This window comes from Cheilinus undulatus, linkage group 4 (assembly GCF_018320785.1).
Source record: "Cheilinus undulatus linkage group 4, ASM1832078v1, whole genome shotgun sequence".
NCBI lineage: Eukaryota > Metazoa > Chordata > Actinopteri > Labriformes > Labridae > Cheilinus > Cheilinus undulatus.
Window position 1 is genome coordinate 44,808,017 of NC_054868.1, and position 21,031 is coordinate 44,829,047.

General features: G+C 39.3%; 1 protein-coding gene across 2 annotated transcripts in view; it reads left to right on the forward strand.

Annotated features, from left to right (window-relative positions):
* sdk1a (sidekick cell adhesion molecule 1a) overlaps positions 1-21,031 on the forward strand; it is a 399,871-nt gene that overhangs the window by 316,007 nt on the left and 62,833 nt on the right. For both annotated transcript variants that reach the window (XM_041785552.1, XM_041785551.1), the window contains 5 exons: positions 5,980-6,101; positions 7,254-7,366; positions 10,758-10,908; positions 13,758-13,998; positions 18,853-18,968. In XM_041785552.1, coding sequence (XP_041641486.1) covers positions 5,980-6,101; positions 7,254-7,366; positions 10,758-10,908; positions 13,758-13,998; positions 18,853-18,968 — 743 coding nt within the window. The remainder of the gene's footprint in view (positions 1-5,979; positions 6,102-7,253; positions 7,367-10,757; positions 10,909-13,757; positions 13,999-18,852; positions 18,969-21,031) is intronic.

Consider the following 21,031-nt stretch of genomic DNA (forward strand, 5'->3'; position numbering starts at 1 on the left):
ACTTCGTTTGTACTCAGGATGAGTTTGTATGATTGGACGAAATCCAAGTTGCAATCATTATTAGTGCTGATTAGCTGCAAAAGAAAAAGTAGAGGGACTGCAACGACAAGAGCAGGCAGGAGACTGTCAAAGAAGAAGAGTAAAGAATGGAGAACTGATAGAGGAACATAATGAGGAAAGAACAGAGAACACAAGAAAATACAATCTCCAAAGAACAGAAGAACAAAGTCTCTCAGAAATGGATGGAGCAGAAGCGAAGGAAAGTGGATAAAAAAAAGAATCCGGCTCCTACAGAAGAATTTTTGTCCTAACATTTCCTGATTACTAATTTATGAATAAAAGTAGAAAAAAGTGAAAGGAAGATGGATACAGACAGTTCTTAGATTCAGAGGTTACTCATTAATTCATGAAAGCAAAAGAGTGAGGGAAAGATGAAGGACTGAAGATTAAGAAAGAGAACTAAAGAATGAGCAGAGAAAGAGAACCACCGAGCACATACTCGTTTCTTGTTTATTTATTCATGTATTCATGGGGTTAAGAGAATTTTGTCATTCATCCAAGCAAGCTCACTAATCTCAGCACTTACACATTATAACCCTAACAAGTCTGAGACATGTGCATACAGAGAAATGGTGGCTGATAGTTGTAATTTGTGTTTGTGGAACACATGCTCCTCACTCTGTCTAGATTACATATCGCCTTGTTACCATAATCACTGGTCCTTGTCATTTTATCATAAAATTCCCTTTGATATTTTTCAAAATCCATCTTGTGTGTCCCTGTGTACTGATGCATTTCAGCACAAGCAGTTTGATTTAATATGTTATGGCTCTGTATTCCACCCCGTTCAGCAAATATGATGCTTGCATAGCTGAAGCAGAAGAGAACAGATGACATCAAGTAATATATACAGGTAGAATGAAAGGAAGTTTAGGAATGGGGTTTGAAGTTTTCTATCATGTGACCAAGTGACAGATAAGAACAAAGTGCTTAATTTTGTTAATGTCTTATATAAGTGTGTGAGTCTTTGGTGGCACACTACTTAAACAACCAATTGAAAAAAAGATTTTCACAAGTTAGTGTTGTGAGATGTGTTGCCTGCTTGACTGATGCAGTTAAACTGTAGAAGTTGTTCCAACAACTCTAAACCATTTGTGGTATGTAACAGGTAAATCTTTTAAATTTTAATGTAGTCATTTCAGATTTAAGCACATTGTTTAACCTGCTCCCAGGGGGCTCTCACTTAAAACAAATGTACAGCCTAGCTCCACAAAATTCCATTCCTTACTTCTTGTTTTGAACTGAGGACTCTGTTGAATGAAACGATGCACTCCATAAGTTGAATGTACTAAACAGCAATCCACTGATTATGTTTCATGGATGAATTTTACATAATGGGGGGGGGGAGTATGTGAAATGTTTTCTTCCTGGTTTGTGCTGCAGTCGACTCATAAAGAATTATGAGAATGCCAGCAGTGTTAACAAGAAAGGGCACTTTTAACAGCTTTTCTCCCTCATTGTGTAAGCTTCATCCATGAATCCAAAACGGTGGTTTACCTTTTAGTAAATACACCCTATAGATTGTTTTTTGTTTTGTTTTTTTAAATAAGAAAAGTCATTCATTTAACACAATAAAGAAGCAGTTGAGGTAGGCAGAGATGAGCACTGTGTTTCTATATGGCTTGAAAATCCACCCTCCCATTTGTTTTGTCTGGCCTCAACATTAGGGGGGCATATGGGAGGTGCTTGGGATGATGGCAGAGAATAATAATGGTCCATCACAAGTAACCAGCAAAAAACATAAATGAGATACAGCAACAGAACAGCAGCTTACAGTGACAGCAGTGTTAATTTTGTCGACTAAAACTATGACTCAAAAATGTTCGTCGACAGCCTTTTTTCCATGACAAAAGCTAGACTAAAACTAACCAAAGAAAGATCTGTGATGACTAAAACTGACAAAAAGAACGCTAAGTTTTCATCAAGATGACTAAAACTAGATGAAAACATAGTTTAGTTTTCATCGGACATTAAAAATCCATGATATTTCTCCACTGTGGGTAAATCTGTCAACATACGAACCATATGTAGCTATACTGCCTCTCAGCTGTAGAAAGCAGGGACCCCAGGTTCGGTAGAGTGCATAGAACACACTATCATAATTTTGTACCAGATTTAGGCAAGAAAATAAATGCTTGGACTGAAAATACAAACTAAAATGTAAGGACTTTTTATGGACTAAAACTAGACTAAAATGTTTTTGAGTTTTGGTCGACTAAAACGAGACTAAAGATAAAAAGGGTAATGACTAAAACGTGACTAAAACTAAGAAAAATTTAATCAAAAGACTAAGACTAAGAATAAAATGAAAATAGCTTCCAAAATTAACACTGAGTCACAGTTTACTCTTCTCTGTGTTTCAGATGTAACATCCGCCTTTTCTTTGGCGACAATAAACAAACCAGGTCTGCCATGGTGGCTCTGTCATGGTGGCTGCCTTTGCAACCCACAGGTTGTTTAGGCTGCAAATTTAAGAATTTCTCTATCTTTGTAAATTGTTGGAAATTTTTGAAGTAACATAAGTACTCAGCTAAAAACAGATATTAGGGCTCTAACAGTATTTGTGTACGCGGTAGGTGGGTTACATTTATGTAACCATGTTACATGACAAAAACAGAAACCGTATAGAGGAACAAGGTGATAACATGCATGGTGGTATTTACCTGCCAGTCTAGATCATGAATCCAACACAACAAAACACACGAGAAAAAAAATTGGCTTCACTAGCAATAGCAGGGAGCTACAAGACCCACCTGCCTCTAATCCCAGTCTTTAACATTTTGGCGCTGTTTTAAAAAGCCCTGGATGTGATGGGATGAAGACATAACAAATGATAATACATTTTAAAGGCCATAATTAAAACAGCTACAGCTGTGTATTAAAGTGCTCATCTTAGGCTCCATGACAACATGCCATTCTATGTTTACATGAGCTAATCTGGGGTCCTTCACTTACAGGCTGTAATGTTGCATAAATAACCGCTGCACTGGCTGTTTACTAACAACTGGGGGATGTTGTAATGGCACACTTCAGAAATCTTCAATATACAGTAAAAAACACATTTTAATTAGCATTTATTAATATTGCGTTTGTTTGATATTTTGATTTCCAGATATCACACTATTTATATCTAGATTCCTTTTTTTTATTGCACCTTTTTATATGTTATTATTTCCTTTATTTTTGTCTCATGTCTAATACACCACAGGCTGCGCCAACAATCTCAGGTAGTTCTAAATAACACTAGACGGAGCAAAAGTAAGCTACATCTGTCAATTTAGATAAAAACAGGAAAGACTGGAATCGTAAATCTGTGAAGTTATGATCAGTTGTATAAGCCATCAGTTGACCAGCAGCTGAAATAAGTCAGAATCTGCATATGAAACTGTCATTCAGACATTTTAAGAAGCCCAAACTTTGGCTACATTGCTGTTTCCATCTTAATTGATTTGCTCTGTGGTGTAAGCTGAGTTTGATTTGAATTGTTTTTTTTTTTTGGTTTGTTTTTTTGTTTGTTTTTTTTCCAGTTATTAACATTGTCCTATTGTTACTATTTGCCAGCTGGGGATGACATTTACTGTTTAATTACTTTTCCTCAACTACTTGCCATGCTCTATAGATTTAATAGTCAATGTTTCTGCACTTGAAATTGTTTGTTTTTGTGTGAGGAGAATAAACAGCAGTATATAAAATATATTAGTCTTCATGTATGAAGTGGTGTTGGAGCTGCAGTGATGTTACTCATAGGTTATTAAGCCGCTGTTTGGACAGCTTCAGTTTGCCATTATGAGTATGTCTGCTGTCTTCTCTGTTGGGAAAAGCCAACAGCAATCCAGACTCCTTGTGTACTGGCTCCCACAAACAAATTGAAGTTGAAATGAAAAACAGTTAACAAGCTATCAAGCCAGGTACGCTGCATCCAGACAAAGATGATTGCTAAACAGTGCTTGAATATCAATTTAAGCTCTAGAATTCCACTATAGCTCATTTAAAAAATCAGCAAACCCTCACTTTGTCCCCTCATTTGCCTGAAAAATTTTCACAGAAGGTACCTACGTTTTCAAAATGTCAGAGATGTCAGTGATTGAATTTGGATGATGTGAATCTAAGCAGACAGCTAGTTTATACCAGGTGTTGGTCAAAGCCATCATAATCATAATTATGCAAATTTTGGTCTTACTTTTAGAGCCAGCATCAAGTGGCCATTCAATGTTGCAGCACTGACTTTTTGCTCAATTTTTGCGTCATCGAGGCTGCCACTTGGTGTAGACTTACTTAAGGCATGATGGATTTTGGATGAAGTGATCAGATGCAATGATGTATCAGCCTGTGATCACATGATGTCTGAACTGAACCAACCAGATAATTTCTGAGTCTAGCCCTCACATGATTTTAGTTTCTTTTCCTCCTAGCACAACAGTATAGTTCAGTCTACCACAGCTGGTCAGCTGCAGTGCACATTTCCTATTACTTGTTAATGCTGCAGAGATGGAACAATGTTAGAATAAGAATGGGTCAAGCATAATTTATAAGGCTTGCTGCCTACTCAGACATTTATTGGCCTTAAATGGACTTCAGTGAACAGTGCATTTAATTCACCTCTCGCCCTCACTGGTGTACAGATTTATCTCTCTGTACTGTATTATGGGCATTGGAAATATGAATTAAATTCATCTGACAGAGAGGAATATACAGCCAGGGCATAAGTGCTTACGCTTTAGTAAAAGTAACATTAGTTTTGTGGGAACAATCTTTTATTCTCTTTTTGTACAGGCAAGCTCGGACACATGATCACATAAAGAAGCACTAAAGACAGTCTTTTGGCTTGAAGTCTTTTTGGTGCTTAGATTATTACTGCCACTTCCTCTTACTCTATTCTTAATGCTTTTGGGTGTATTAAGATGAGTTGAAGTTGGAAAAAGTTTTTCTATTTACATATTGTTAACCTATAAATGTATCCCTCCAGACATAGGTAGAAAATGTAGTTCATCATGCTGAAGCCAGTCGGAAGAAGAAATCATCTTTTCCACAAAAACCTGACATTTCAATTCTTTGCCTTTCTTTTTATAAAGAAATGTTGTCCAATTCTGATGAAACTGCTGCTATATCTATATCTGAGCTAATCACTGTACCAGCAGCAGCCATTGTTTACAATCTTGCAGTGCAACTAGACTATGTCAATAGCTACCAAATCATTCCCTAAAAATGACACCTATTGGTTCCTCATACCAGGCACAAATGTTCCATACTGAAGTTTTAAAAGATAGATCTTCCTGTTGACAGATATGGTATCAGATTCTTAAAGTACCAGTGCAAAAATGCAAAGGAATTCATACTCCAGTGCCTTCCTACATTATTTATCACTATTCATAAGTTTTCCAGACCAAGAAATGAATACATTTTTAAACCTGTTCAGTCTACACTGGAGAACTCCAGACCTCCTACAAGAGGGCAGCAGCTCTGTCTCTGTGTGCAAAACATGGAATGGGTCATCGGCAGTTCTTTTGGCCTGCTTTAAAGTAGCCTGTGCACAAGTAGCCTGCAGGGATGTTTGATGTTTTCCTCCCATAATTTTCCATGCAGCCTGTATCAGCACGCGGCACAGGTCACAACAGAGCAGTGCCACAACAAAGATAAAGGCTTATTGTACTGTACATGGTCAAAGCAGCACCAGCAAGTAGAAGTGGTTTTCTCTCATAAAATTCACACTCATTATTGGAACATCAAAAATGCAGCATGCAGGCAACTTTCTTTAAAAAAATAATGATGTATTATTCAAGCTAGACGGTTTTATCTAATAAACATTTACTGAGAATTTGGAAAACAAAGTATAATATGGGTTCCAAAAGTGCTTGATATTATTGTTTTCTCTTTTAGTTAACTTTGAGTAAAGCAGTTATCTTTTTCTTCTTTTTGCAGAACTTCCCGGTGCACCGTCTAACTTGGTCATTTCTAACATCAGCCCTCGTACGGCAACGATTCGATTCCGCCCTGGTTCTGATGGCAAGACCCCCATATCACAATGGATCGTAGAAGGCCAGGTATGTGTTTGTGTGTGTGTCTCTCAGTTAGTACCTTTACATGCAGAGAGCAAAAGTCTAATTACCCTGTTAGTCTGACTTAAAATGGACTTTTAGAATACATGCAAAGATGTTAATCTAACTGAAAAGTACAAAATGGAGTTTCTCAGAGTCAGTATGGCACACCTAGGTGATGTGGTTTGAGTTTCTCTAACGGACTTGTTGAGCAATAACGTACGGAAAACATGATTGTTGAGTCACAATGGCTTGCACCTTGTAAAATGTTAGTAACACACTGCCTTACGTCGTATTGACAGGACAGTGAGTTTGCTGGTTATTAACTCTCATTACCTTAATGAGCGTAAATACTTATTCTGTGGCTTCAGATTTATCTAAGCTAAAGTTGTTGCTCATGATGAGTAAACTGAAATGTTTAATTCACTGTCCACCAAAAATCTGAGTATTGCGAGCTCTCTCTGTGCTTTAAAGGGAGGATGCGTACGCTTCACATTTCAAAACAAGCAAGTTTGTTGTCAGTTATGTTTTGAAGATAATGGAAAGCTCAAACTGAAATTGTAATTAAAGCAAAACCTTTCCCAAGCACTACAATGCATGTAAAAAAAAAAAAACTAAAATTTATAATCATGACTAATCGCAGAATTTCTGTAGTCAATTGCAACCAATTGCATCTTTTTTGAATCATATTTTAACATTCCACTTTTTTGCAGTCAAAACTTTATTTGTGTTATTTGGGGATTTTTCTGCTGTCTTAAACTGTTTGCATACAAACCTGCTTTTATAGCTAGATCAAAGATTTTAACATAAACTTAAACATGGAGAAAAGGAGCTTGTTTTGGATTGAAAGGAAAAGGCACAGTAAAAAGGTAAATGTTTGATGACAAAATGTGCAGATGAATTTTGACTCATCCGCTGAGCTGTCTTCGAGTGTTTTGAAGTGAAATGAGACATTAAAGAGGAGTGGTGGACTTAGTTTACTTTACTGTGGCAACAGGGGGACACTGATGTGGCTTAACCAAAGTGTGTAAAAATGGACAATAAAGCATGTGATTAATCGCCTCAATTAATCGCAAATAATGCCATTTATCTTGACATGTTCTTTGTTCAGTAACAAAGTTGGAGAAAAACAATGACTTACCATTTTCCTTTTAACAGGTGGTGAAGGAGGACAGAAAGCCAGATGTGTGGAGAGTTGTCTACCAGAAAGACAATGAGCCAGATGCCGACACGCTGGAGATCCCCAACCTAAATCCCTTCACCCAGTACAGGTGGAGTGCTTCACACACACACGCAGTTACTCACACCATCACACTCACAGTTTTTGCTGTATATTGCAAGATGCAGGTGAAGTTAGATAAATCACGCAGACACAAAGAGAGACAGTTCCATCTAAGACTTTTCTGTTTGTCAGCATCTTCACAGCTGCTGAATGCAGATCCTTATTACCCCTCCACGGCTAGCTAGAGGGGAAAGGGGAGGAGAGTGATGAGGGTAGGGGAGAGAAGAGGGTGATAAGGAAGCAGGGAGGGAAGGGGAGAGCACTGAAGAGTGAGAGGAAAGAAAGGGATGAGATAGAAAGAGAATAGGAAACAGAAAAGGAGAGGAGGTTTCTGTAATCCCTGCTCACGGGCCGTGGGGAGCCTGCAGTGTACAATCATGATCTATCGTCACGCTCAACAGCAGCCACTCTGGCTCATTTTTCTCTCTATCAGTTTATCCATCTACCTGCTGCACGTATCAGTCAATCTGCCTATCTCAGTCTCGTGCTCTTTGTATATTCACCTTCATCTGTAAAGGGATATCAGTGTGAGTTTGCACTCTCAGGGATTATGTTGTCACAGGCGACGCCATCAAGACATTAGATGAAGTGATGCACTTGTCTGTGTTTCTTATCCCCCTCCTTAAGCCCCTCTGTACCCCCGGCTCTGTCTCCCAATACAGGGACGAGAACTCATAGATAAAGTCTCTCACACGCACTCTGCACGCTCACTCATTTTATCACTGACACCCACACTGAAGCATGGCAGCTGTTAACAGTAAAGAAAGCAGCAAACGCTCCCTAATGGCTGCATGTGTTTGTGTCAGCAGGTCTGTACAGTCATAGCTCTTTTCATGGCTGAATGTTTGCTTCTTCAGACGACCTCACGATAAGTGAATGGTCTTTTTAGACATTCTTTGGTGGAGAGTTACAGCTCAAGGATGTCACTGAATAAAGATTTTTTAAATTATCAGAAATGTTAAGTAGAAAAGTATTCTTCTATCAAGTCTGGTATGGGTTTTTTTACATGCTTCTATGATATCTTAATCTTTAACATAATTTTATGCATCCATTATATCTGTCTGGGGATCTCTGCCTTTGGCATCTGCAATGCTCCATCCTTGGACACATTTAATAAAACTCCTCAAGCGCCACCTGTTCACCACAGCTTAAAGTCTCTCCTAAATGTGCCCCCTACATACTCTTTTGTGTCTTGTTTTCCCCTCTTCTGTAAAGCAACCTTGGGTCTCATGAAAGGCGCTATTTAAGTCCAAGCTATTATTATTATTATTTTAAAGATAACCAACTGTATAAATCATTGGTTCCTATGCTGGGGTCTCAGCCCCATTGAGGGGGGCAGGGGCAGTCACCTAAGATCTAATGAGGGTGTGGATCTTTGTTTACTCCAAGGTTGGGCGACTTTGGTTCCTGAGAGTGCCACATTTATGTTATTCTCACTGCCAGAGGGCCATGTTTTCTTTTTAATTGCAGGATACCCTTAATTTGATAATCATAATGGTTTTTAAGTGAATATAAGGATCAAATATGTAGCTTTCATCATGATCTATTATACCTTTTATATTGTTAAACTCAAATACTAATTTAATCAGCTAGGCACAGAACTAAAGGCAAATTAAAATTCTTTTGAATGCACTAAATGTAATACTTACCCATTGTTTTGGCATATTTTTCTCACAAACCTAACTTTTTTAATGCAAATGCATGTAATGATGCATTTTAAAGACTTTCACAGCAATAACTACACCCTATTATAAATCTAATCTTGTGTTAAGACCCTTACATATTCTATTAACCAAAGATAATTATAGATTGTTTCTATTTTTCACATTTTTATGTCAGGTTTAATCATGTTTTCTTTCATCCATCCATTTTCTATACTGCTTATCCCGTTTTGGGTCGTGGGGGTGCTGGAGCCTATCCCAGCTGTCATTAGGTACACCCTGGACTGGTTGCCAGTCAATCAAAGGGCTGACATATAGAGACAGAGGTGGGAGGAAGCCCAAGTACCCAGAGAGAACCCACACATGGGGAGAACATGCAAACTCCTCACAGAAAGGCACTGACCGGGAAGCACACCAGGGACCTCCTTGCTGTGAGGCAACAGTGCTAACCCCTGCGCCGCCGTGCAGTCTCATCATGTTTTCTTCACGTTTACAATTTCATTATATTTGAAATTGACTCATCTTGAGTGAGAAGGAGGGTGGCATGTGGCCCCAGGCCACCAATTGCCCTTCACTGGTCTACTCTAAGATTTCAAAAATAGATTTGCACATATGCACTAAAGTAATATGATAAATAACTTACTGGATAGTTTATTAAAGGTATGTTGTTAAACTGGGTAAAACACGTTTGCTCACTCAAAAATATCAGGCTGCACTTATCAACTATGAGCTACATTTCTAATTCAGACTGAAATGAAGACAGATTACATTTCTGTTTATTTTCATGGCAAGTATGTGTCACATTTTTGACATTTTGCTCCTCAGAGGTGCTCATTTTGCTTGGATGCAAGAAGAGTATTCTAAGGAAAAATTTGGGAACCACTTTTTAAAAGTTTTATCGTCATGCTTTTCCTGTCTGTCTTCAGCAGTCCTAAAGCAGTTCTAAAGGCATAAAATCCTCGAAAATGAAATATTTGGAAAAACAAATGCAAAAAATACACTAAGTTTTTAAACAGACACCTAAGCTTTTAGACAACATACAGATTAATCAGTAATGTCTCAACTGTTTAGCATGCCTTTCATCACCTGCTTTTCCCACTCCTTTTCTCTCTTTTCCATCATCTACCATTGCAGTTTTTCTCTATATCTCTCTGTTCACCTGCAGCAGCGCGTCTATCTGAATGGAGTAATAGACGCGTGGGCGCGTGCACATGCAGAGCAGGAGAGAGAACAGAGAAGAGGGCATAGCTCTTACCTGAATCATATCCCCTAACCTTAAATTCACATTGAAACAAATACATACAGTATAACACTGGGCTTTGACCCAGGCTGTGCCCAAACAGAAAAATACTTTTACAGTGCAGAAATTCTCTAGCCCTTTTTAGTCAGTGTGAGTATGTGCCTGACATTGGGGATACTTACGGTGGGGTTTTTTTAGGTAAGTTTTTGGGCTTTTATGCCTATATTTAGAGAGGCGGGCAGTGGATAGAGTCGAAAATAGGGATAAGATAGTGGAGAAGAGACATGTGGGAAAGGAGCCACAAGTCAGGCTGCCTGTGTACATGGGGTGCAACCTAACTGCAAGGCCAGCTGTGCTCCTGCCTGATTTTAGTTTGGGCAAGGTGGCTGTCTTTACTTGGAACCACTGTGGGAAACACTGATAATAAACTGTTGAAAAAGCTTCAAAATTAATACCTAATGTGCTTTATTTTTCACCAGGTTCAGGATGCGACAGGTGAACATTGTGGGCTCCAGTCCCATGAGCGCCCCCTCCAGACTCATTCAAACCTTACAGGATGCCCCAGACACCCACCCCTCTAACCTGACCTTGGTTTCTTCAACCCAAACAAGCCTACACTTCAACTGGAAGGTAATAAAACATACAGATACTTTTTTTTAGATCTATAACACATGACGACCTTACAATCATTCAAACAGAGCTTGTTAAACTGAAGGGGATTTTCTTCTTTCTCTACTCTGCATACATTTGCTCTTATTTTTAAATCAGTGCATCTTTGCATGCATGTATTCTGACTGGTTGCAGGCCTGAACAGGTTGAGTGCCTCACAGCCTTTAATCAGTGTCTTTCCTTGTTATCAGTGCTAACACTAATCTTTCACATTTCCCATTCACAGTGCAGACCGCTAGCAGCAAAAACTGCAATGTAATTTTCTCCTTACTGTTTTTTTCTTTTTGGCTTGTCCCTCCACCTCTCTTTTACTTCCGCTCCCTGCTTCTATTATAACATAAATGGAGAGCAGAGTATTTTCCATTTAAAAGTTGAAATGAGAAAAAGAGCCTGTCAAATCAGACACAGACACTGAGGCGCTCTGGGCTACCTGTACAGCATGTTAATAGGATTTTACCTGCATGTTAGCACCCAGCCTTAGCTATGCTAGTTTTTCTGCTGTAATGGAACCATTACAATGGTTTTAGCTAAGGCTATTATTCTAAGCTGCATATTAAGGGTAATAAAGCTAATGTGACATTCTGTATTATGGCTCCTAAATGCTAAGCTGAGCTAAATCACTGGGGTATTTAAAACGACTGGCTGTCTCGCGTTCTTATCTGCTGCTCAGCACAGAGTAACCGCTGAACAGTGTTGGTGAAAATCTTCTCTTGAATGATACACTGTGAGCACACAGAATATTATACTCAAGTGATTTCAGGGCATGAATAATAGGTGGTTGTGGCTGAACTGCACAATGACATGGTGGTTCAGGGCAGAGTAGAGAGGATGAGGTGACAGAGAAAGAGTATAGACAGGATAAAAGGGCAAAGGGTGACAGGAAATGTAGGTAGAAGTAAGTAAAAGAGAATGACAGTGCGAATACAAGAGGGTCACTGAGAGAGAAAGATCAGAAGATTGGATTTTAAAGCAGAGATGGCAGTGAAAGGTTTTAAGGATGTACTTTAAAGTTTGACACTAGCCCATAAATAACCATAAAACACTTTTTTTTCCCAAACCCACTTACTGTAGTTCTGATTGTTCTTACTGTGAATTCTGCAGTGATAAATTCTCTCACAATTTTTTGACAGAGCTGGAAAACTTGCAGTTATTTGGAAAAGCTTCTTGATTCATAATTTGTTTGGCTGTTGTTCTTTTGTATCTGTAAGTCTGTTTGTCATATGTTATGTTGAGTGTGTGTTTATCTAACTGCTGTGTTCATTTATTAGTTGTACGTTCTTACCACAAAGTGTTTGACCTTAAAACTCATGTCATAGTCAATCCTTGTCTTGTTAGAAACTGTATGTATTCATGTAAGTCATCAATCATTCAATCGATCTTAATTTTTAAAGCATAAATCCATAACCAAAGACACTTTACAAAGACTGAAGGTCTAGCCTGTACTCTTTGTTATATTACTTATATAGACCAGACATCTATCCTTTAGCTCAGCAGCACTAAACAACTCTTAGCAAACTTTCAGCATAAGGAAACTTCCCTCTAAGGGGGAGAAACCTCGAGCAGAACCAGGCTCCCGTTAAACAGCCATCTGACAATAAATGGGGGAGCTGCAGATGGAAAGAAGAGGGGGATGCAGACAGCCAGAAGAGGGAAATGCAGATAAAGAGAGAGAGAGGGAGATACAGAAACAGACTTTAAGTTATTATGAATTCTAATATCTTCCTAAAGAGAAAAAAACGTGTAATACTTTATGACCTACACAGAAAGGCTAAGAAATACCTGTTAGATATTGTATTCACTGCTATATGCTGGAGCCCTCTAATGACTTTAGTGTTGTGGTTTAGGGTGTGATGGCATTTTTTGTGCATATTTCCACTACACCCCTAGAGCGAATATCAGGGAATGGAAAAAAAAAAAACGCTGTAAAAAAAAAACAAAAAAACGCTGTATTTTTCCAAATAATTTTACACTGAATGGTTATAGTCAGTGCCTTTTACAACTTTTTATTTGTAAAAACACACCAACTGATGTAAAGGTTAACCAGTTGCACTGATCTATGAAAAGATTAACTTCATGAAAAGCAGAGATACAAGGTTCTAGCCTTATGCCAGCGACATGCAGGTTTATACTGTTGGAATATGAAGGATATTTCTAAATTGATTAAAAAATAAATAAATAAATAAGCTCCAAAACGGTTCCAAGATGCTGTGTGCTGAGCAGGTTACTATTTAATAAATCAAATGTGATCATATTTGGTTCTTGTTCAATTATCCTTTCAGTTCTCCCTCTATATATGAGTTGCTTTCATCAGTCAGAGTCAAGGCTGATGAATTTCTTTGAGAACAGCGATGATGCAGAGTGGCCAAGTGCTGACACATTATAAGATACTTGCACTGTCAAGCTTTGGCACACTGACCCTCATTTATAAGGCTTTTAAAGCAGAATGAAGTGCACTTACCAGATATAAAAGTACCTGTAGTCTTTTGATAAAAAGATTATATTTGATGGATTTTTTACTGGTATAACTCAATCAAATGCACTTTTGAGTGCCTTTTTCACAATCCTCTCTATCTTTCAGGTCCAGAATAGGGCAGGTGAACAAGGCCTTATAAATGTGCCTATAGATAGCTTAAATAGCAGTTAAAATTTACTGTTTTGTCTGTAAAGCACAGCTGTAATGATGAAAGGCTAAACTGACTCAAAGACAATGCAAGGCTGAAGATCTGTACCTGTGTTTCAATTTTTCAATAGAAAATGAATAACAAAACCCCTCTAATCTTTGGTCTGCTCTTTCTTCTGCCAAACAACAGCCTCTTCCAGTTTCTGAGTTCAACAGCAGTCCAGAGACTGTGGGATTCCGTCTGCGTGTGAAGAGGACAGATGGTCAGGGGGAGGACTGGACTGAGGATGTTGAAGGAGCTGGGGAAACCAGTGAGGCCACAATAGAAGGCCTAAATCCCTGGACCCAGTACCAGGTCCAGATACAGGCTTATAACTCCATTGGACCAGGACCATGGAGCAACTCTGTCGCAGCACAAACTGCAGAATCTGGTATGTGAACAGACTTCCTTCAGTTGTGTTTGTTCCCTAGTGTTCAGCAGAAGTGTTTTTTATTAGCAGAGAACAAGAGGGTGAAGAGTTCAAAATGTTTCTGTCCTAGATGAGTCATATTTTTGTCTCTTTGTATGTCACATTAGCTGCTCACTGGTTACTGGATTTTAAGAATGATTGGAAATTGTTTGCAACTGGCCAGGTTGCTTTTTAATGTTGAGTGTCTCCTCAGAAAAGCCAAAGTGGCTTCGGAGAGGAGCCAGGAAAGATGGGTATCCAGTTGTTTGATATGCAGAGTTTTTTTGTTACTGTGTATCAGCAGAAATCTACTCAAAAAGCTGCACACCAGGTTGATCAGTGTCAACTTTGTCATAATTTAAGGCTTTAAATCAACAAAACAGAGCTGAAATTGTAAAAAATGCCATCCTTAATCTATTTTCTGTGCCACTGATTAAAAAGGAATGACAAACTATGTCTTCCACCCTCATGCATAACATTAAAACTTTAATCAGTTTTGTTGTCGGACTGTATTTACCAAATTTTTATCCAGCTTTCAAAAACACAAGTCCTGCTTCATATTTGGAGGCCATGGATTTCTCTGGAGGAGCTTCATTGATTCTGATATTGCATGCAGTGAATTTAATCCTGTCGAGAGCACCCATCTGTGTGATTTTGCTCACTGTTTTGCAGCTATAATTACAACCCTGACAACCCCCAGTGTTTTGTTGCACAGCATACAATATGAGCTCTAGATGCATCCCTGTAACACCAACATGTAGTCATATTTTCTGAACCAGATGATGTGGGAAAATTAGCATTTTAAGAGAAGAGTCTCATATTCTTTGTAATTGGCTGTTTTATTGTCTGGTTCGTTTTCATCCTTGGTTCGTCTGCTTTAACTGATTTTATGTGTAGCAGAGGATGTGATTTAAGACCATCATTATACATGGTCCCTTCCTATAGTAAAAAAAAAGTATTAGGCACTCAGAAAAGGCTGTTGAGAAAACTCTATCTTCCTGTAATAGTCTGATAAGCTGCTCTGGCTGAAGATGATGTTCTTCTGGGATAAGATCTATTACAGAACCACCAGCAACTGATTTTGCCACTGGCTCATCTGACATCTTTGATGATGACTTAAGGTAAAGAGGAGTAGCATTAGTTATTCAAAACCACCCTTTGATCTCAGTGATTGAACAATGAAAGAACTAACTGTTTGGAAGCATTAAGGTTATTGAAAGCCATAAAACTACTCCTCATCTTCAGTTAGGTCCATTAGCATTTGGACAACAGGTGTTGTCTTCAGCCTTACTTTTAGAGGTTTCACAAAAATAAGCATCGACAATAAAACTAGGATGTTTGGAAAAGCTGTGTTAAAAATTCCTTGCTCTGTTTAACAGCATTTGGGAAATATTTGGTAAAAGCTGAAATGTTCAGAGGGGCACTAATATTTTTGTCCTCATCTGTATGGACCACACTGTATATGGATGCAACCACTGTACACAGAACAGCTACATCCTAGATGAAAGATACACCTCATGGATGCGCTGGGACGTGTCATCAGTGATGTGACCTGGGTTCATTGGATGTTTCAGGTCTTTCAACATCAGACACCCTTGTCCAGGCGACCCAGCCGGGGTCGATCAGACCCCAGCTTGCGTCCCAGCAGCAGTGGTCCAAGGATCCGCCCTCTTAAACCAAAGCCATCTTGCGGCTTTCTCTGCGGCTTCAGTTGCTTTCCTCAAGGCCCTCCTCTTCACCTGGCCTGTAATCCCCAGCCTTGTAAATGCCCTGCAAAGAGATCACCCAGCAAAGCCTCGGCATACAACCTCCACTGGTTCACAACGCACCCACCAGCCCTGCCTCTGGCATGCCTCCACCAGCTCACAATACTTGGCGAGCTTCCTCTCATTTGCCTCATCCATGCGTTCTTCCCAGGGTACAGTCAGTTCCAGCATGATCAGCTGCTTGGTGGAGTAAGAAACAATGATCATGTCTGGCTGCAGACATGATTGTACTATCTGGGCTGGGAATTTTAGTTGTTTACCAAGGTCACCTTCCAGGTGCCAGTCGGTGGCCGTGGTGAGGAGACCTGCCTTTTGTCCTTGCTAAGGGCGTGGCTTCTCTCTCCCAGCTCTCACAAAGGTGATTCTTTCGAACCGGTGGTGGCCTTTGTTGGTACTGATGGCTGTGGCTATGCTGTCAGCAATGCTCTTAGGACCTGGTCGCCAGCGATAGTGACCATCTCCCAGGGCCTTCGGGCAGCTGCTGAGAAGGTGTTCCAAGGAGCATCTTCCCGAACACTGGGGGCTGGCAGGAGTTTCACTCTTGCCCCAGACATGTAGGTTTGCTGTAAGATGTCATATACCGCTTGGACGAAGAACCTTGTCCAATGGTAGTCTGCTCGCCAGATGTCACACCATGTGATCTGTCGCTGGAGAACATTGTTCCATCTTGTCCATGCCCCCTGCTGTCCAAGTCCAACCATCCTGCTGGCCCAAGCTTCTTGGGTCTTTGGACTCCTTGTACTGCAATGCTTCCCTAGTATGCAACACCATGAACTGTTCTGTGAGGCCACTAACTGGGACCTGTAAGGTGTTGGTGGTGCCGTACAGAGCAGCACTGCTCAGGCTGCGTGGGAAACCAAGCCACCACCGTAAGTAGCAACTGACTTTCCTTTCCAAAGACTCAACTGTGGAGATGTGTACTGAATATATCAGCAGGGGCCACAGGATTCGAGGTAGCACAGAATGCTGGTATATCCAGGCCTTGCAAGCCCGACTTTTCTACCTTAGTTAGCCAAGTCCCAAGCTCTTCACTGGTCTTTCTGATGGATGCAGTGTCTTTGAGGCTGCAGTCAAAGATCTTCCCAATGCTCTTGACTGGCTGCTCTGTACTGGATGGGATGGTGGTTCCGGCGATTGAGAACCGGAATTTGTCCATTACTCTACCTTTCTTCAGCACTAGAGACCTCCTAAATACACATCTACAGAGAACTGGAAAATTTAGAGATCATGTGACTTAAAGTGGTAATGGTATTTTTGAAGCTGGGTGGTATTCAGTACACCTTGATAGTAAGTATGTTGGCCACAAGATCTGTCAGTCAGCATGGCCCCTTAAAAGAGAGAACACTCAGAATAACCGCAAGGAAGCTAAGCCATACAGTGCTACAGATGGGCCTAGTTTCTTTCAGTAATTTGGGGAATTTTTGGAAACAAAAGTTAAAGTAAATGTACTTTATTTATATAGCCCTTTACAACACCCCACAGGTGACCAAAGTGCTTTACAAAAAAATCAAATAGCATTAAAAACACAGCACAAGACAAATCCATAAAGATAAAAAATAACATTTATAAATACAGACTAAAAGGATAAAACAGTTGCAGCACTACTAGGTATTAAAAGCCATTCTGAAAAAGAAGTCTTACGTTTTGATTTGAAGAGGCCCAAGTCAGAGATAACAACCATATATCAGAGGGGAGATTATTCAAGAGCCTGGGTGCAGCAACTGAAAAGGCTCAGTCACCCCAGTGTTTACATTTAGACATGGGCACTTCCAACAAAAGTTGGTTAGATGACCTCAAAGCCCTGCCATATTCACGATCAGTTAAAATCTCAAATAAATAGGACGGGGTGAGGCCATTCAGAGCTTTAAAAACAAACATTAAAAGTTTAAAATCAGTTCTAAAATGGACTGAAAGCCAGTGAAGGGAAAAGAGAATGGGAGTGATGTGCTCTCATCTGATTGTGTTTGTTAAAAGACATGTGTCAATCAGGTGTCTGATTGAGGATTGGGAGATACCAACACAAAGTGCATTGCAGTCGTCCAGCCTGGAACTTATTAAGGCATGGATAGCTATCTCAAGATCATGACGGCTCAAAAAAGGTTTGCATTTGGCAAGATGACATAATTGATAAAAGCTTGTCTTAACTACATTGTCAATTTGACAAAATGAGCCAAACATCAGTGGTCGCTTTAATGTGCAACATTTTTTAATCAGTATGTTTTTTCCTGTAGAAATCCTCTGTGTTTGGCACTGTTTTATGTTGCTTTAAATAGGCTACGTGTTCTTCTGTCTCAACACATTGTCTTCTTGTCAGCTGCTTTGGTAACAAAGCTGCAGTGAGGTCAAGTACTGGTGTCTGTTGCCTGCCTTTTTTATGCAGAGCTTCGTTTTTACACCTCATTTACAGCTTGCCATAGGCTTATACCCACTAATGTCTCCCATTGACATTAAAATATGGCATCAAGGGAGAGGTTCAAGCTTAGTAAAAGGAGAGACACATGACCAGATGATGTGAAAAAGCAATGTAGTTGTTGTAAAGTTGTTGCAGACTTCTTATAAAACTTCTACAAACAACAACAAACCAAAAAGTCTGGAGTCTTTGAAACCTGCAAAGCTGCCAATGTGGCTCCTTTAGTCTTTTTTTCCTTTTAAATACACTTTTGGAAATTAACTTGGTAAAGCTTTGTTTAAAAAGATAAAACTCCAGCTCAGACACTTTGACAAATGTTTTTGGTTTGACTTTATTCTGTCAGGACAGATGCTAAATTTAATTAATTGTGAATATTCCAAAAATATTTGTGTCAGAGAGGAATTATTCAGTGTTTAAAGCAATGTGATAAAGCAACCATGATTTGAAGCCATGAAAAGGAATGTTGTACCTAATTAATTTGCTTTTCTATCAATAAGCAACAAAGTTAAAAGAATGTTTGTACTTGCATTATTTAAAAAAATGGTTTAGACAAAGAATACCTTTGAAAAGACTAGAGAGTGGTACTAAGGCTAATTGGACAACCTGCTCTCAATTATTTGTATGTTTATTATCAGAGTTTATGTGTGATTGTGTTTCTAGTTCCATCTGGATCTCCAATGAACGTAAGCGCTGAGGCTGTGAGCTCCACTGGCATCCTCCTCACATGGACCGCTCTCCCTCTGGCACAGAAGAACGGGGTCATACTTGGATATAAGGTGCATAAAAGACTGAAACACACACACATAACACACACATACACCACATGCACAAACAATCCTGTCTTGGCATTATCAGTAAGCCCACTCAGCCCATTATCACTTCCTCCAACACCTTCACACACTCTTACACACTGATGCACACAAGCTTTCACACTAATACCTAATACAGTAGAAGTATGACGTAAGAGCTTGCAACTTCTCTCATTTGTTTTTAAATACACTAATGCTATGAAAAGCAGTGGCTAAAGTAAGTGCTTTTGGGTGCATGTGTGTTATTGTACGCATTTATATGAGGGGCTTTAATTTTTAATACCCTTTCATAAAACAGCAGCTTGTATAATGTTGTAATAGAAACAATGGCTGGATTATTCATTCACAGTACACAAAGCCGATGGATTTGAAAAGTGCTGTGTTTATGAAGGATTTAAAGCATAAACCACAGTTAAAGCAACATAAGGTGATTTGTTAAATACTCAAACAAGGTGTGAATATTCTCCTTCAGTATAAATGTCCAGTCTTGTGACCCACTTAAGCAAGAAAGTTATAGTCTATCCACGTCCACTGAGTACCACTCAGTCCTGTCTTGTACTACCACACCAAGTCAGAAAAGTTAGTCTTACAGGAGCCCTCTAGATGGTGAAATAGCAGACATCTTGTGATATGCAGGATTCTAAGAAAAAGAATGATAAATGCTCTTGATAACAGCGAGCAAGGTGCTGATATTTTTGCCTGAGTGCACCACTTACAGGCAGTCACATCCCTCCTAACTCAGCATGGTTCCACCTGCTTTATACAGGCTCCCCCACGCATACCCCTAGGGGGTTATTATAATATTCTCCACTTCCTTGTTTGATTTAAAGTAAAGAGAAGACATGTAGCAGTTATCAGTATTTTTTGCACATTTGCTATTTTGGTTCAGTGGCTCAGATGTTCTCCAGTGCACAAAGAGAAAGCACATGCTGAATTTTTTTGCTAATATAAAAGTGGCACTGAGTTAAGCTCTTAATCACCTCCCAAACAAAACACGGCTTTAGCAGGGAGGAAATTTATCCTCAATTGTGTGGACGTGGTTGTGTTATTAAGACTTAAATTTACTGAGTAAAACCAGCCTGTGACTAGTTGATATAAACCAGTATCATCCAGCATTTTCAAAAGTTTAAAATTCAGGTCTTATCATCCACCATGCCCTGAGCTTATCACACTCCCCATCTGTGTGTTTTTATGCCCCTCTGAGGATCACACAGAGCAAGAAGGCTTCCATGTTAATAGATGGGAAGTGGATGCCAGCAGCAGCTTTTCAACACCTTCCATCCCCCTAGTACAGATTGAATAGTTCTCCTGACACGCACCCCCTCTATCTATCTCTGTTTGTCAGATATTAAAGAACTGACATTTTCTTTAAGACTGACGTGCCAGGGAGTTCACGCACATGAAAATTCAGAAAGGAGAAAGGAAAGAGAAGAAGGAATTGACTCATATTTCTCCTGCCAGGGAAAGCACGATGTGTTCAGATTAGGTTTTAATGTGCACTTTGGTAATAGCAATTCAGGATCAGATTTGGAATGTTAATTTTTTTTCTCATTTTCATAAATCCTATTTCAAAGGCCTAAACTAACAGATAATATTTCTTATAAATCTGTTAGGGCCTGTTCCTTAGTGCTGCAGTCCTTGTTGCTGTCAAAAATACATCAATAAAACAAAACAATGCACTAGCTGACATGTTGCTCTATTATGAAACATCCTTTTTGGTTGCAAGAAAACAACACTTTTTTTTCTCTCACCTCATAAAGGTTTGGGAGCTGGTTTATGTTACTGTAGTAATCTAATGTAGATGGGAAAATGCTTGAAACTGAGTCCTATGAACAGGCTCACACAGACTGATGATTTTTTTTCATGCAGATAAATTCAGGCTTTGTCAATATATGACAGCCGCATACATTCACTTTTACAAAAACACATTAAATTTCATGATTTAGGTACAGTATATAAACATATGCAAAGGCATTGGTGCCAGTGATAGAGGGCAAGTTTTGAAAATGGCTTTGAGCATATTGATCAAT